This window comes from Trichomycterus rosablanca, chromosome 9 (assembly GCF_030014385.1).
Source record: "Trichomycterus rosablanca isolate fTriRos1 chromosome 9, fTriRos1.hap1, whole genome shotgun sequence".
NCBI classification, from domain to species: domain Eukaryota; kingdom Metazoa; phylum Chordata; class Actinopteri; order Siluriformes; family Trichomycteridae; genus Trichomycterus; species Trichomycterus rosablanca.
In genome coordinates this window covers 16,129,829-16,147,744 of record NC_085996.1, presented here as the reverse complement: position 1 = coordinate 16,147,744, position 17,916 = coordinate 16,129,829, and the positions used below count along the sequence as shown (strand labels likewise).

The 17,916-nt window shown below is 36.0% G+C and overlaps 1 protein-coding gene across 1 annotated transcript; it reads left to right on the top strand.

Annotated features, from left to right (window-relative positions):
- The first annotated feature begins 620 nt into the window (after positions 1 to 620).
- Positions 621 to 17,387, top strand: taf1a (TATA box binding protein (TBP)-associated factor, RNA polymerase I, A). The gene is made up of 10 exons (XM_063001960.1): positions 621 to 795; positions 3,679 to 3,842; positions 4,818 to 4,931; positions 5,655 to 5,853; positions 8,534 to 8,649; positions 8,733 to 8,891; positions 11,023 to 11,089; positions 11,592 to 11,715; positions 12,772 to 12,926; positions 16,928 to 17,387. The coding sequence occupies exons 1-10, from the start codon at positions 672 to 674 to the stop codon at positions 17,023 to 17,025; spliced, it is 1,320 nt and encodes a 439-aa protein (XP_062858030.1). The 5' UTR covers positions 621 to 671; the 3' UTR covers positions 17,026 to 17,387.
- Positions 17,388 to 17,916: the final 529 nt, after the last annotated feature.

The window sequence follows — 17,916 nt, the reverse complement described above, 5'->3', positions numbered from 1 at the left end:
TGCAACCCATTTCAGGCCATTTTCTTGTAAAAGGAACAGAGGGCAGAATTTATGTGTAAATAAATTGACAAATTTTATGTTGTAAGCCGACAATGAGCTTCCCCTCTTTGAAAGACCAGCAGCCGCCACTGATATATATATATATATATATATATATATATATCTATATATATCTATATATATATCTATATATATATATCTATATATATCTATATATATCTATATATATCTATATATATATCTATATATATATATATATATATATATATATATATATTTATTTATTTTTTTTGCACTGGGGTCCATGAGCTCCTTGTTACGCCACTGAACTCTGTTGTCTTGTGTTGTGTACTGATTATGAAAACTATATGTGGGGGCCCACAAGCAGCCGTAGCCCCTGGGCCCACAGGCAGGTTGAATCGCCTCTGCTCAAGGGTCTATTGTAGAAAGTTCCACAAACTACTGGTTCCATACTCCAGTACAGATGGTGGCGGTAATGCACCAAAAAGTAAGTTGCCAACCGACATGAAAGAAGAAGAAGGAAAAAAAACGTTGGGGGCGGTAATGCAGGATAGCGGGGATTTTCCATCTATCATTCAATTACAGAAGAAGAACTAACACGGTGCGGTACATCAATAGCGGTAACACCTGTTTACGTTGATGTTTAGAATATGGACGATACTGAATCGGAGCTGAATATTCCAGTGGAGGACTGGAATGAACCTACTTCAGAGAAAGAGAAAAGTCATAGCAGTATTAAATCCACCAGTTTGCTCCATGTTCCTCCCCCTGAACGTAAGTTTCAGTCGTAAATACAAACATTGCAGTTTCCGTTGGTAAGAAAGTCTGTGTTGCAGTTGGGTCATTACAGAGGAGAAAAAAAGCTTGCGAACCTTTTGGAATTATGTGGTCTAATCTGTGTGTATGTTAACATTTGGGCTAACAACAGGGCTAACAGAAGGTGGCACGATGTTGCCTCACAGCAAGAACGTTCTGGGTTCGATACAGGGTGGTCCGGGTCCTGTCTGTGTGGAGCTTGCATGGTCTTGCATGAGTCTGCGTGGGCTTTATGCCGGAGCTCCAGTTTCCTCCCACAGTCCAAAGACATGCAGTCAGGTTAATTGGAGTTCTTAAAATTCCCTCTTTGTGTGTGTGAATGTGTGTGTGTGAATGTGTGTGAATATGTGTGTGTGAATATGTGTGTGTCTGTGTGAATATGTGTGTGTGTGAATATGTGTAGTTGCCCTGTGATGTACTGGTGACCTGTCCAGGGTGTTTCCTGACATTCACCCAGTGGTTCGGATACACCGCGACCCTTAACTGGATAAAGCGGTGGTACAACAGACACATGAATGGATGAACAGAGCTAACAACTTGTCTGATAGTCAGGACTTCCAGTTAATGAAACTGTTGGTGTCATACAATAATCATAACAAAAGCACAGAAAAAAAGCACATTAAAAAGGCCCAGAAAGATCATGTTGACCCAGCTGACCAAGGGCTTTATGTGTTCAGCTTACCCTGAAATGGGAAGCTGAACACATAAACTTTTATGTTTGGTCTACATAAGCCAAATGCCACAGGACATTTTAACCACAATAATAAGTTAAATATTGTTGTGATCAGTATGGCTTTAATTATTAACTATTGTCTTGCCTTAAGATGGTACAGATACTAAAATCAAAAATACTAAATCTGTCGCTACACTATGTTTAACAGGGGTATAAGAGCCAAATTATTATTATTACTGTTGTTGTTTATAATTTCTGACCACTTGTTACACATCAGATAATTTAAAAATGTCATAAAGATGCTACAATCAGTTAAAATAAATAATAAAAATATTTGATAAGCATGTGTGCATCATTTAAGTCACTTGTAAATGGAATTGTAACCACAAATCCATCAGTGTTATACAAGTATTCACATGCTCTTTGCATTGTGTATGTAGAACCCAGGATTACATATGCAATAAGAAAGGCGAATCAGTTAAAATGTAATGCAATTTTTTGGTAATTGAGTAAAATAAAGCTTTAAATACAGTAACAACTTTTTTGGCCATGTTTTGATTGGTTTAGACTTTACTTCCCTGTAATTAACCAGTAATTACTTTGCTGCTCATCAGGTTAGCTCAACTGAGTAAGTGGTCATGGTATCTAGCTGCTTACATGCTGAATTGCTTTAATGATGCAGTTGAATCAGAGTTGATTCTGTCCAGGTTAGGCAAAATGCTTTAAGACTTGATTTTTCCCACCAACATACTTTAGTGTTGTCTTGATATACTGGGGTATCAATTTATTTCCTGGTTTCCTTTCAAATTCTTCTGTTTCTCCCACAAATCTCAAACAGGGATTTATTAGTAAGTAGGAATTATGAATTCCTAAGTTGATCTAATGTAAGCGTTTTACCTTTGTTACCTAACTTTTCCAAAAGTTTCCAAACTTTTGCTTATCTTTCAAGACTACTACATAGCCTTTTTGACCACAGTTTTGCTGACTGGTGTCAGTTCTTATTAATTACATTCTGTATCTGTACAAAAGGTTCTGTTTTATCACCACATATTATGTGGTTACTTTTGTTCTGTATTATCATTTAAAACTTTTTAGCCTGACCTTTGTTCAAAGAAATTGACATGGTCAGTTTCAAATGTTCCTACTTGCTTTTCAGTTGTGCTAAATACTAAAAAAATGAAATGCATGTACATTTAATTTTTATGTTGTTTAAAGGATTTGTTAATTACTAATGGTCCCTTTTGGCCTTCATACTATGAAGGCCAAAAGGGACCATTAGTAATTACAAATACAAATAGTACAATGATTGTAAGGGACAGAAAAGCTAAATGTTATCATAAACATGTATACTTCTCAAATCTGAGTGAGTTTATTTGATTTTTTTTTTGCTCACTTAACCTTTAGCGATTAAAACAGGTTCAGTATCTGCTTTTTATTTGAACATGAGGTATGGAGAAATTACCTCAGATTTCTTGCTGTTTCTCTCAGTTTCATTAAGCATGATTGGACCACATGTATCCAAGCTGTTATTGTAGCACAAATATTCTTAAAGGTTATTTATTGTACTTTTTGTAAATAGTTTAAATAAAAAGATGAACAATCAATCATGTTTTTTACAACCTGTTAACGTTTTTTTAGACTTGCCAGTATTTATGAAATACATCTGTCTATAGTATAGATTCAGAACCTATCGACTTTTTGCACACTTTATTGAGTTGTGGATTTGGATTTGATTTTTAATGGATTTAACCGCCATTTTTACTTAACAATCTACACTTACTCACCCATAATGATGAAGTGAAACATGTTTTTGTATTTTTTAATGATCAAGAATTAAAGTCTAGAATCTTGTAATCTGAACCTTTTTTCAGTACTTTGTAGAATCCCCTTTGGAGGCCTGGATATATCTCAACAAGCTTAGCACACCTGCAGTTTCTTTTTATTTTTTATGGCAGATCCGTTTAAACGTTTATATTAGAATTGTGAACTGCCATCTTTAGGTCTTTACCAGAATGTTTTTGATATTTTTTTTACTTCTATATCAGTTATTTTCAGTTGGTGAAAATTCAAATTATACTCATTTAAAATTGAAAACATCAGTACAATATAGTGCTCAAAAAGTCATTGAGTCTAAGTTTAAAATTCTGTCTAAAATTGTGTTGCTTTAGGATATTCTAAAGAAAATGGATTTCATATTTCCACGAGACTATCCCTGAATGCTATTAGAGATGCTTTGCTGCATCATCGCTGGCAAGAGGCTGCACAGTATATGTCAACTTACACTGAAACACTGGAAGACTCCTCAATCCGCAAGCAGTTACTAGCTTGTGAGGTAAGAACATTTGGCAGTTTCATTTACTAAATCTTTAAAATTCCTACTTGGTATAAAAGTGATAAAGTATAGATGAAAGGAACGGTTTTTAGATGAATTACTTAAAACCTGTTTTTTTGTTTTTTTAAGTAACATCAGTGGGGTTGTAACCTTTTTTTGTTGTAAATCATTGGCAAATCTCAGGGAGGTTGGCTGTGGTACTGCACATGTAGCATAATCTGTTCAGAATACTGATCTGACTAATTGCTGAAACTATTGGCAACCATACCTCTGTGATGAGCAGCAAAGAATAAGGTCACTTTGCTCTGAATAACTTTTTCACAGTGTATGCTTTGATCCTTTTAAATGAACTGTCCTTGCTTAATTGCCCAGCAATCTCTATACTGCCCCATGCATAAAGAAAAGTCAGTTAATATTGTCTGTTGCTCTAGCCACAATACAAGTTATGACTCTACTATGCATGGCAAAATCTATACATCAACAATGTCCAAAAACAGCTGACTTCTATAGGGCATTTATAGTAAGTTTACCTGAAATTTACTAAATCACAATGGGAATGTATGTTGTGGACTCACAAGTCAATTGTTCATTTAAATAATATTGTTTTTAGGCATTTTATGGTTACACGGAAAGACATGCATAAAAAGGCAAAGAAATTGCTTTAAAAACTGAATTAATCAGTTAAGTGTTTTTAAAAGTGGTGTTAAAAGGAAAGGTAATAACACATGGGTAAAAATGCCTCTTACCCAACTTCTCTAGAGGTTGTGTCTGGCATCAAGTTTGGAATGACCAAATATTTACATAATATTTGAGGTTTTATCCAATAAACTGTATTGCTTTTTGAGTTTTTCTGTTTCTGCCAGAAATCTGTAAAACAGATTTTACAAAGAAATGCCTTGTTTTATTAGCTTGTCACATACTGTTCCAACTTTTTTTAGAATAGTATTTGTGTTTCTCAATGGTGTCAACTTTTAGATTATTTGGAGACTTGGTACCGTGATCCTACAGCATCATCCAAACAGCCAATTTGAGGATTTCAATGCTTTGTATGAACATATGAAGAATGCTGGAGTGAAAAATTATTCCAAGGTATGGCATCAGCTAATTATCGCATTCAGTGTTAAACAACGATTAAAAAATCATATGCATTTAAGCATGTTCATTTATTCATTCATTTATCTCTTCATTCATTTTTAATAATTCATTAATCCAGATCATAGTCATTGTTGGTCTAGTCTAACCAAAACCGTGGGCACAGGGCAGTAAAACAGCATGTGTCAGACTTTGGCGGTTCTACAAATAAGACTGGAATTAACTCCACAATGTGTGAAGGATTCATATGAAATTCTAAAAAGTGTTTAGTTGGATTCATTGCTGCTAAAGATTGCTTTAAGAAATGTAAAAAATGTGGAGTGATATTGGTGTTTTATTTAGCTCCTTATAATACTAATGAAATTGTATTTTTACTCAGGCTTCCCTTGTAATCATGTTTTGTTGAATTACTGTATATGATTTTTGTTTATAATGACTATATTGTACTAACAAAAAGGGTGCAATTACTGTATATGTAAGGACTAGCCTACACATCGTTTTGGGTACGCCTCTATAGTTTCTGCACTAATATGATTGTAAACTGACACATTGGGCTGTAATGACAGTTTAGGGAACTTCCATTTCTCTGACACTTTGAACTTTTTAGAGGGTTGTGTCACTATTTGAATATTGTGAATCACTATCTTGTGCATTTGTACTCTGTAAAACTACACTACTAGAATGTTTTTGTGTATATGAACACTGTCCTAATATTGCTAGATTTGTTTGGAGCACGCTTTCTATCTTTTGTTGAATGGCCATATTGAAGATGCCAAGCAACGCCTATCCGTTGCAGCAAGCTGGAGATATGGCAAACAGTCTGCAGGTCAATCTCTGGGTCTGAAGCTTATCCATGCATACGCTGGCCTTCTAGATTACTTGACCTGGTCTGCAAAGAGGTCCTCTGTCTCTGAAGCAGGTAAAGAAATATTTGGCTAAGATGAGTTTTGAATTGTAAGTGGTCTTGTTTAACAGGTCTTGTTTAGTGGCAGTCCTTTCTGTAACTGCTCTCTTGCCAGTGTCTTTTAAAAATGGGGTGTAACTTCGTGAGATACATGCAAATATTAACAATAAGCCAAGAACGCAGACGAGTAGACCAAGTTACACACACAAGGTGTAAAATTGGCAATACAAAGATAACTTACCAATACATGGTAAAAGGAGACAACACCCCAATGTGTGAAAGATGCCAAACGCAGATCACAATAAAGCATATCCTGGTAGAATGTCCCAAATATACCAGAAAGAGACAACAAATACACACATACCTGGAACTGTTAAATAATCTCTCACAAAAGAAAACACAAATGCAATCCTAAACTTCCTCTCAGTAACAAAAAATGAAAACAAAAATATAAATAGACAAATAGAGACAAGAAATAAGAAAAATAACTAAACATAACACTGGTCATGCCATAAACGACACAATCACATGTATAAAGTGGTGTAAAACCCAGATTAAATTAATTAATAAAAATGAGGTGCACATATATACAGCTGCATTAAAGCATGTTAAAACTTGATGATAATCGACACGTCTACAAATGTAGCTTAAGTTTATCTATTTTTTTTTACAAAGCAGTAAGAATGCACTACTGCACACATGACTGGACAAGCAATTAATGTCTGCATGGTTGGGAATTCAATATTCAAACCTAGTTCCAAAAAAGCTGGGACTGTAGACAAAGTATAAATAAAAATAGACTTTATTGATTTGCAAATACTTTTAACCTCTTAACTAAAAACAGTACACAATCTAGATATGTAATGTTTTAACAAATTAATTTGCACCTACATTCTCATAGTGTAAGGCTATTCTATCTTATGCAGCATTTGTATTGCCTTAATCAAGCATTGATGTGCCTAAAGAACTTTTCTAGATGACAGCATACGTTGCTCCAAAATGTGACTGTATCCGTTAGTATTAATGTTGCCTTCACTGCTGTGCAAATCACAGCTGTGCAGTTTGGGATTATCCTAGATACAACAATGAATGTTGTTTACAGACAAGAGTTTTTGCAAGTATTCCACAGCCTATGTAATAATATTTTGTTATTGTCCAGTTTTTTGATGTACAGTGGGGCCAAAAAGTATTTAGTCAGCCACTGATTGTGCAGGTTCTCCTACTTAGAAAGATGAGAGAGGTCTGTAATTTTCATCATAGGTACACTTCAACTATGAGAGACAAAATGAGAAAACAAAATCCAGGAAATCACATTGTAGGATTTTTAAAGAATTTATTTGTAAATTATGGTGGAAAATAAGTATTTACAACACGGACTCTACAAATTTTCTATGGGGTTGAGGTCTGGAGACTGGCTAGGCCACTCCAGGACCTTGAAATGCTTTTTACGGAGCCACTCCTTCGTTGCCCCAGTGGTGTGTTTATCATTGTCATGCTGAAGACCAGCCACGTTCCATCTTCAATGCTCTCACTGATGGAAGGAGGTTTTGGCTTAAAATCTCACGATACATGGCCCCGTTCATTCTTCCCTTAACACGGATCAGTCGTCCTGTCCCCTTTGCAGAAAAACAGCCCCAAAGCATGATGTTTCCACTCCCATGCTTCACAGCAGGTATGGTGTTCTTGGGTTTTCCTTCTTCCTCCAAACACGACGAGTTGAGTTTTTACCAAAAAGTTCAATTTTGGTTTCATCTGACCACATGATATTCTCCCAATCCTCTTCTGGATCATCCATATGCTCTCTGGCAAACATCAGACGGGCCTGGACATGTACTGGCTTAAGCAGGGGGACACGCCTGGCACTGCAGGATTTGAGTCCCTCTCGGCATAGTGTGTATACTGATGGTAGCCTTTGTTACTTTGGTCCCAGCTCTCTGCAGGTCATTCATCAGGTCCCTCTGTGTAGTTCTTGGACTTTTGCTCACCGTTCTCATGATCATTTTGACCTCACGGAATGAGATCTTGACCCCAAGGGAGATTATCAATGGTCTTGTATGTCTTCCTTTTTTTTTTACAATTGTTCCCACAGTTGATTTATTCACACCAACCTGCTTGCTTATTGTAGATTCACTCTTCCCAGCCTGGTGCAGGTCTACAATTTTCTTCCTGGTGTCTTACGACAGCTCTTTGGTCTTGGCCATGGTTGAGTTTGGAGTCTGACTGTTTGAGGCTGTGGACAGGTGTCTTTTATACAGATAACGAGGCCAAACAGGTGCCATTAATACAGGTAACGAGTGGAGGACAGAAGAGCTTTTTAAAGAAGTTACAGGTCTGTGAGAACCAGAAATCTTGCTTGTTCGTTATTGACCAAATACTTATTTTCCACCATAATTTACGAATAAATTCTTTAAAAATCCTACAATGTGATTTCCTGGATTTTTTTTCTCATTTTGTGTCTCATAGTTGAAGTGTACCTATGATGAAAATTACAGACCTCTCTCATCTTTCTAAGTAGGAGAACCTGCACAATCAGTGGCTGACTAAATACTTTTTGACCCCACTGTAGTACCTTGTAGGGCATTCAACTTTGTTCTTTGGCCTTGCCCTTTATGCATTCCATATGTCTCCAGATCTTACATAATCACAATTATTACATGAAACAAATGCTATTTAATGTCTGGTGTTTGACATGTAGAGGATTCCGGTACTACCACAGAGATGCACAGCTACTTCAGACAAGCCTTAGTGACCCTGCAGGAGATCATCAAACAGCCAGGCATTTGGGACCCTTTTGTACTGAGTTGCATAGATGTAAGTTTACTTACTGCTGCTTTACATTTGATATAAGGCTTATGACTTAACGCTTAGCTGACATTCTCTCATGTCTCACACAGATGATGGAGTTCTACAATGATGAAGAAGGAGCTCTGAAGCTGCTTGAGAGCTATGCTTATGACAAGGATTTTCCTTCAAACCCCAACGCTCATGTTTACTTGTACCAACATCTAAAGAAGCACGGGGCTCCACCAGCCAAACTCATCAAAACTCTAAAGGTGCAGGAAAGTTTGCTAAATTACTGCTTTTATTTCAATTCCTGTAACTTTAACAGTGCTTTTATTATTTCTATTCTGCATTTGAAGCCCATAATTCTGCAGCTAAATCTAGTTTCATCTACATAGTTTAGTTACAAAAGAGTCACAACTGTATTCCACAGCAATTTCACAACCAGGTAGTTCCAATAGTTACTAATCTAGTTAATGTGCAAGTGTGCTAAATTACATGCTGCATGTATATAGCACTCGATGTGCTAGTAAGTGCCGACAGGTATTTGGGCAAAGGCAGTGCACTGCTGTTGATTGTTGTGTTGCACAGATGACAATGTTAGTAAATTTGTAGCAATGTATACTGTACAAAACACAATATGGCCTGAACTAAAAAAAAGGAATGTACAACCCAGAGTAAAAGAATAAACTTTTTTTGGTCACCACTTGTCATATAGACAATTACAGGTTGTAATAAACACAGTATTTTTCTTTTTCCAACAGCACATGCCTAACATGGTTTAATATACCAACACAGTGACTAGTAATATCACATTTCTTTTACATTGTTTAAAATCTACAGAACCCTACAACCTAGGTGTCAGTCCCCTAAAGCATTTTTTGAACATTTTACTCTCATTAGGTTGCATTTTAGCAGTACACTGTATTTATGATCAGGTAGATGTAATGTTGCTGTGAAATCTTGCGCTTACAGACATATTTATTAATTTAAATTATTTCTGTACAAGTTGTGCAACTTTAAAGCTTGTTTTGTACAGAACTGCAACTTCAAAGCTGCATGCTATATTGCACAATGATGTCTGTTTTCAGGAAAGACTGCCCCTACTGTCATTTTGAAACAAAATAGGATTACTTACACACTTTTTTTTTGTATCCCATTCCAAAACCTAATGCATTAGTATAGAGTTAAGTTCACCTTTAAAATTTATGGCTATTTTGTGGTTATCTTTGGAAATTTGCACCTATTCTCTCAGAAGAGCAATTGTGAAGTCACTTAATGATGTTGGACGAGAAGGCCTGGCTTGCAATTCCATAAAAACGTTTTAACAACCTCAAGTTCAAGATGTCAGCTCTGGTGTGCTAACATGTTTTTACTGCTGATTGCAGATTATTGCAGATTATTGTATTGCTAGACATATGCTGCTGTCATCTTTTTTTAGGAACTATGCCAGGCACCATTATGCATGAGTTACAGGAGCGCGGCTTTATAGACATAACATGCGTGTGCTTGACTGGCCTGCCTGCAGTCTAGATCCGTTTTCTGTTGAAAATGTGTGATGCATCATGAGGAGGAGAATCAGACCATAAACTATTGAGTAGCTCAAGTCTTGGATAGAGCAAAAAAAGGGCAAAAAGTCCACTGCAACATTTAGTATCTTCAATTCCCAAATGATTAAATATAATATAATTAAGAGAAAAGCTAATGTGACCCAGTGGTAAACATGCCTTTGTGCCAGGTTTTTTTTTTTTTAATGGCATTGATTTCTACATTAGTTTATATTAAAGAACATATACTGTAGAATTAAATTTGTCATTAAAAAAACACTGAACATATTTTTTTGTTTTTTGTCCTCTTAAAAAAGGTTTAAGCGAAATAACATTTTACATTTTAACATTTTAGCTTTTATTGCATTTTTAGAAAGTGTCATAACCTTTCTGGAAATTGGGTTATTAGGATATTAGTACCTAAGATTTTTTTTTTTTTAATTAACAACATTCAAGCTCTTTCATGTAAAAATACACGCTGGACCGATTACAAAACTATCTATTGCAAACCACCACACAAACCTTTACTTACTTACTAGGGGCAGTTGACTGTTTTTGAGTGTGGGATAAAAACAGTGTATTTACAACAGCACATATAAAAGAAAGCTGAAAAAGTGCATATACAAAATAGCAAAAAAAATCATACAGCATCAGTCATAAATCAAAAACACGTTAAAGCAGATGAAGGTAAATAAGTTCTTTGCAAAATGACCAATGTATTATTAGTCAGAAATAAAATAAAATAAAAAGTAGAGATGTATAAATTACTCGTGACTGCTGAAAGGACTTTCTGCACTTTTAAGAAAGCACTTTTTAATACGATTTAAATTAATAATTGACTTAAATACTGTTTTAGGTCCTGCAATATTTAGTCCCCAGTCATGAGCTGATGCTGGAGTATTGCTCTCTGTTGCTGAACTCAGGTAAATAGAAAAAGGCAGTTTTATATTTTTGTAATCTATTTGTAATAATAATTTTTGGACTGACTGTAAAAATGTTAGCATTAAGTTAGCATTATATGTTAGCATTAAGAAATAAAAACAAAATGAATTAAAGCAAGATGCACATATTGTGTTAACTGTGGTAGTTAGTAACCTAATTAGCTTGCGTGGAGCATTGTTAACATTATTTATATATTTATGTACATGTACCGAAATGCTACAGGCATTTCCTTAATATTCTTCCTCAAACAGAATAAAAAGACAATACCATCTGCCAGTGCAGTGGCACTCTAGCCGCAAAGCCCACGCTATGCTGGCCCACTACCACTTACCCTCAGGGTTCGATTTAAATATGAAACACTCATAATTATTCATATTTTACATAAGATTTTTTAATGTAGTGAAATAGTAACATATTATTTGCCTTGATAGCAAGTAATCTATTTATATGCTGATATGTTCTTTTATTCTATACCTTTAACAGAAAACAAGGAAGATCAGCAGGAGGCTCTTAGTGTTGTTATGAATCTTCTCGAGTATGCTGGCTCGAAGACTGATCTTAATGCATGGAGATGTCTTTTGAAGATTTTAAAGTGCCTCAAAAATAAGTAAGAGCAAACGCTACCTGGAAAAGTAGCAGCTCATCAAATTTCATGCCACCTAAAATGCAAAAATCAAGAATAAAAAGTAAACTAAAAACACTTTCTAATTAATACTGGCAAAATATACTTCACTGTCAGGAATTGGTTTTCAGAGTTTTTTATTTATTTATTTATTTATGCATTTTCTCCCTTTTCCTCACGAATTTTAGTGTAGCCGATTAGTCTTTCGCTGCTTTACCTGCTCCAGGCCCTTCCGACGCTTGCGCAGTCTTCAACCCCTTCTTTTTAGCCCATGCTTCGGGGGATTCACACAAAAGGCTCATCCACTTCTGCACAGGCACCTCGGTCTGCTAACCAGGGTCACCCACTTTAGTCCGGCCTTTTTTCCACCCAGCAGATTTGGTGACCAACTTTGTCTGCTGCAGGCACTGCCTATTTGTGCCTGCTAGATGGCGCCCAGCCGAACGGTAGCAGAGCCGAGATTCGAACCGGGGTTTTCAGAATCTCGGCGCTGGTGTGCTATCGGAATATCCCGATATCCATTGGCCAAAACTCCTTTGCGTTTCATAGGTTAGCTGCATGCACAAAAATGGTAAAAAAAAAAAAAAAAAAAAAGTAAAGACATATTTGCAGACTAATATGATAGGATTCCAATTCCCTATGTGTTTTAATAAAAGAAGAGGGCAGCAAACAGTTTTGTATGTCAGTTGCAAACTAAAGTGGGGGATTAACTCCCATTTTTTCACTGTGAATCATAAAGGAATATTATGGAAGAAAAGATTTTAACTTTTTGAGCTTTTCCAGTACATGTATTTGGGCAGATCAATGCAGTTGCCCTCATCCACACATTGACAGAAAAAATTGTTAGGGTCACATAATTTGATTCAATAATGCCAGGGTCCTTTTTCCACTTTTGGCCATTCATTGATGGCTTATGTTCATTTTCAACAATAATCATACATATATGACATGTTGAGTATTAGTAAAATACTGTAGATACATTAGTGTCCTTTCAGCATAAACAATAAATGTCATGGCTGATGTGTACTTTTATTTCTTTAGATGTCATAAAGATGTTATCAGGGAGGAGTGGGCGAAACGGAAAGACCTGTGGCTTGCTCTGTTTTACAAAAACTACCATGGCAAAAAAGATTCTAAAGAGAATGTTCAACTTCTCCATGTTAAATCTGAAGTAATTAAAGTCTTTGGTGTATACAGTAAGTAATCTTTTATTGGTCTGTATCTTTTCATAAATAAATGCATTATGTACAAATGCTTAATTTATTTTAATGGGTAATTTACCTTTACCGGTACTTTATTTATTTTCTTTTATGTCTGATATACACTCATCGAGCAATTTATTAGATATTCCTATCTGCTATTTACATTTATTGTTTATTTTATATGCTACACCTAATCATAGGACCACAGCTGATTGACAAGATAATATTTGGGCGGTGGATTATAGACAGCACTACAATCACGGCAACGTTTTAAATACAAATTAATCTGGTCAGTTCTATATTTGGGTACATGGGGTGACAAAGTGTACAGAGAAACGGTCAGTAATTGGATACCAACAAAGTTTATCTTTATGATAGGTGTGGCTTATAAAATTATTAAAAATGATAAAAAGCTTATAAAAAAATAGTGAATTAATGCACATAGCAGATATGTTTATCTCGAAGTGCTAGGTGAGTAAAGTGCTAGGTGAGTTTATGTATTGTAGTGTGTGACTCCAGGAACACACCATTTTTTCACAAAATCAAATGCTACACAATTCGATGTCTACTGCAAAAAATACCATGTTGGACATTTGAAATTTTTCCATACAACATGCAGTAATAGGGACTGTTATGAATGTATGCATAAAACTGACCGTTAACCAGAAATCATTGTAAATAAGAAATATTTGACAGAGCCTAGAGGCAATGCTTTTTATTTTAAAGTTTTGTATACAGTGAGTGAAAACAAGAATCGAACCAATTTTATTTAACATACTTTAAAATCCATAAAATAAATGTTTGATTGATTGGGAAGAATCCACACAACAAGTATAGTTCATGGTGTAGGTGTAAAAACTTTCTAAATTTCTCAAAGATTTTATTTAACAACAGTGAATGCAAGATGACCAGTAGAAAGATGGAACAACAGTTACACAAAAATGAAGGAGTTAACTAGCAATAACCTAGCTTGTGTTTGAACTAAGACATGTTGTGCAGATGAAGCACCATACCCACAGTGAAGTTTGGAGGTTTTAATTATATTAGCTGCAAAAATTTAACTCATTGATCAAGAATCTACAGTACAAACAAAAGTTTTAAAAACATGTATAATACACTGCCTGGCCAAAAAAAGGTCACACACTCTAATATTTGGTTGGACCGCCTTTAGCTTTGATTACGGCACGCATTCGCTCTGGCATCGTTTCCACAAGCTTCTGCAATGTCACAACGTTTATTTCTGTGTAGTGTTGCATTGATTTTTCCCCAAGATCTTGTATTGATGATGGGAGATTTGGACCACTGTGCAAAGTCTTCTCCAGCACATCCCAAAGATTCTCAATGGGGTTCAGGTCTGGACTCTATGGTGGCCAATCCATGTGTGAAAATGATGTCTCATGCTCCCTGAACCACTCTTTCACAATTTGAGCCTGATGAATCCTGGCATTGTCATCTTGGAATATGCCCGTGCCATCAGGGAAGAAAAAATCCATTGATGGAATAACCTGGTCGTTCAGTATATTCAGGTAGTCAGCTGACCTCATTCTTTGGGCACATAACGTTGCTGAACCTAGACCTGACCAACTGCAGCAACCCCAGATCATAGCACTGCCCCCACAGGCTTGTATGGTAGGCACTAGGCATGATGGGTGCATCACTTCAGCTGCCTCTTTTCTTACCCTGATGCACCCATCACTCTGGAACAGGGTAAATCTGGACTTATCAGACCACATGACCTTCTTCCATTGCTCCAGAGTCCAATCTTTATGCTCCTAGCAAATTGAAGCCGTTTTTGCCGGTTAGCCTCACTGACAAGTGGTTTTCCTAAGGCTACACAGCTGTTAAGTCCCAATCCCTTGAGTTCCCTTCGCATTGTGGGTGTGGAAATGCTCTTACTTTCTACTGTACTTTGGTGATTTTATTTCACCAAACGTTTAAGTGATTGCCGATCAGGATCATTCAAGATTTTTTTTCCGACCACATTCCTTCCTCGAAGATGATGTTTCCCCACTGTCCTTCCACTTTTTAATAATGCGTTGGACAGTTCTTAACCCGATTTTAGTAGTTTCAGCAATCTCCTTAGATGTTTTCTCTGCTTGATGCATGCCAATAATTTGACCCTTCTGAAACAGATTAACATCTTTTCCACGACCTCAGGATGTGTCTTTCGACATGGTTGTTTAACAAATGAGAAGCTACTCACTGCATCAGTTAGGGTTAAATAACTTGTTGCCAGCTTAAACATAATCACCCATGCAGTAATTATCCAATGGGAGGCTCTTACCTATTTGCTTAGTTAAATCCAGGTGGTGACCTTTTTGTTGGCCAGGCAACTCTGCAAACTGTAGAGTAAATGTAAATATATACTAATTCCTGATTTGATAAACTAGTATTAGATGCCCATGACCTTTAATCCCTCAGATCTCTTGGCATAAATAATAAACATTCTTCTTCAATTACTATAAATACCTGTGCTCAGAAGTACTTGTCAGTAAAGACGGTTGATTGTTGACAGTTGATCTACTAAATTAAGGCTCTTATGCAGTGTGTAAGCTGTACATCAACAACATCCCGAAACACTGCTCATGTCTCTAAACCGATGCAAAATAGAAATGTGCTGTGGTCTGATGAGTCCACCTTTCAATTAGTTTTTTAATGAATGGATGTTGTGCTACCTGGGCCAAAAAGAACCATCCATTATTGTAAACACTGCACAAAAGCCAGTGTCTGTTATGGTGTGAATGTATGTCGTTGCTAATGGCATGGATAACTTGCATTGTGAAAGCCACCACTTGTGCGTATATCTAAAAGTTAGGCCACATTCTACATATTACAACAGAGTGGCTTTAGCAAGTTTAGACTGCAGGTGTCAGTTTCCCCCTGTTAATTGGGCAGCACGGTGGCTTGGTGGGTAGCACTGTCAGCTCACAGCAAGAAGGTCCTGGGTTCGATTCCCAGGTGGAGTGGTCCGGGTCCTTTCTGTGTGAAGTTTGCATGTTCTCCCCGTGTCTGAGTGGGTTTCTTTCAGAAGAACTTAAACTAATGAATCTTGTGTAACCAGTAATTACGTGTCCTGTTAAGAATGTAATCAAAGTGTGTAAAACATGACATTAAAATCCTTATAAATAAATAAATACATTCCCCTGTCAATTTTATTTTTTAAATAGTTCTTTGCATGCCTTGTACATAAAAAAAACAAAAACATAACAACTTTGGTAATATTCATAAAGTCAAACTTTTAGTTGACACATGAACCGAAAGCAAAGTGCCAAAAGCAAGATTCATTAAATACATCTTTTCTTTCACTCTATTTCTGTTTAAAACTGAGTTCATATTTAAAAAAAATTTTATATACCAGTAATAAGCATATGTCCAGTCAAAACAGACACAGTTACCATAGTGTTACCACAATGTTACCACAGTTACCAGATTTATGGAGAGCTTATTTAATCAGATTACCTAGTTCAAAGAAATGATGTGAAGGCTCAAACATCACAGGCTAGAATAAAATATCTAATTGCAATCTTAGCAGTTTTAGTTAGTAATTTTTACTCATCTTGTAAAGCGAAAGACTAATGTAAAGTTTATTTCAAGGTAGGATACATTTCTCAGTTACATTTGCATTTATGGCATTCAGCACATGTTTTTATTCAAAACGACTTAACATTTTTATTAAATACAATGCAAGCGGTTGAGGTTTAAGGGTCTTGCTCATAGGTTCAAGCACCACTGCCACTATCTGATTACCAATCCAGCACCTTAACTGCTAAGCTACTACTACCTTATTAAAATCATGCACAAATTGTTGTTAGATCATGACCCTGGTAATAGCTGAGTCCTTTAAAACAAATCTATTAAAATCACTGGTTCACATAGTTTAGGGGTACAATCTGTGGTAGTTACAGCATAGTAAATAGGAGTAAATGATATAAACAAAGGTGTGAAATAAATATCTAAATGTATCAGCTGTTTTTTATATATATTTTTCTTTTTAGACAGAAGATACACCTATATACATGATCTAGACGAAAAGAAGAAAAGTGAAAAAATCATGACGAAGTCAAGAAGTAAGAAAAAGCCTGCAAAAAGGTGAAAAGGGTGTTTGAAATAATGATTTTATTGTGGAAATGTATTACCAATCTTCTTGTACCACTGGATTTTAAGAACTTTCCATGAGTAATGCTGATATGTACATGGATCTGTATGTGGATATGGAGGTGTATTTAGGTTTTACATGTTCAAGCCATTCCAAATCACTTTGCTCTTTTGTATGCACTGATTATATTAGTGTTTTAGTTAAAATACAGCAAAAAAGTACAAAATTTAGGCTTATCTTAAATGAACCTGCTTACATTTTACTTTTTGTGTATACATATAATGTTGCTTTTAAACTTTTGGCATGTAAATATATTTTAGAAAGTACATTTGCAAGCAAAATAAAGATTCTTGCGGGTTTTGTGGCAATGAACTTTTGGTAGCCTTTGTGCAAGTGATTACACATGTAGGGTATTTTCTTTTTATGATGTTTGTTTGTTTATTAGGATTTTAACGTCATGTTTTACACTTTGGTTACATTCATGACAGGAACGGTAGTTACTCATTACACAAGGTTCATCAGTTCACAAGGTTATATCTAACACAGTCTTGGACAATTTAGTGTCTCAAATTCACCTCACTTGCATGTCTTCGGACTGTGGGAGGAAACCGGAGCACCCGGAGGAAACCCACAGGCACACGGGGAGAACATGCAAACTCCACACAGAAAAGACCCGGACCGCCCCACCTGGGGATCGAACCCAGGACCTTCTTGCTGTGAGGCGACAGTGCTACCCACTTAGCCACCGTGCCGCCCCTCTTTATGATGTTCACACTAGGGCTGGGCGATTTTCACGATTAATTCGGTTAATTCGCATGAACGTTTTCACCCGATGTTAGAATGTGACAATCGCGATTGTTTACACACTTTATATTTTAATTAAAATAC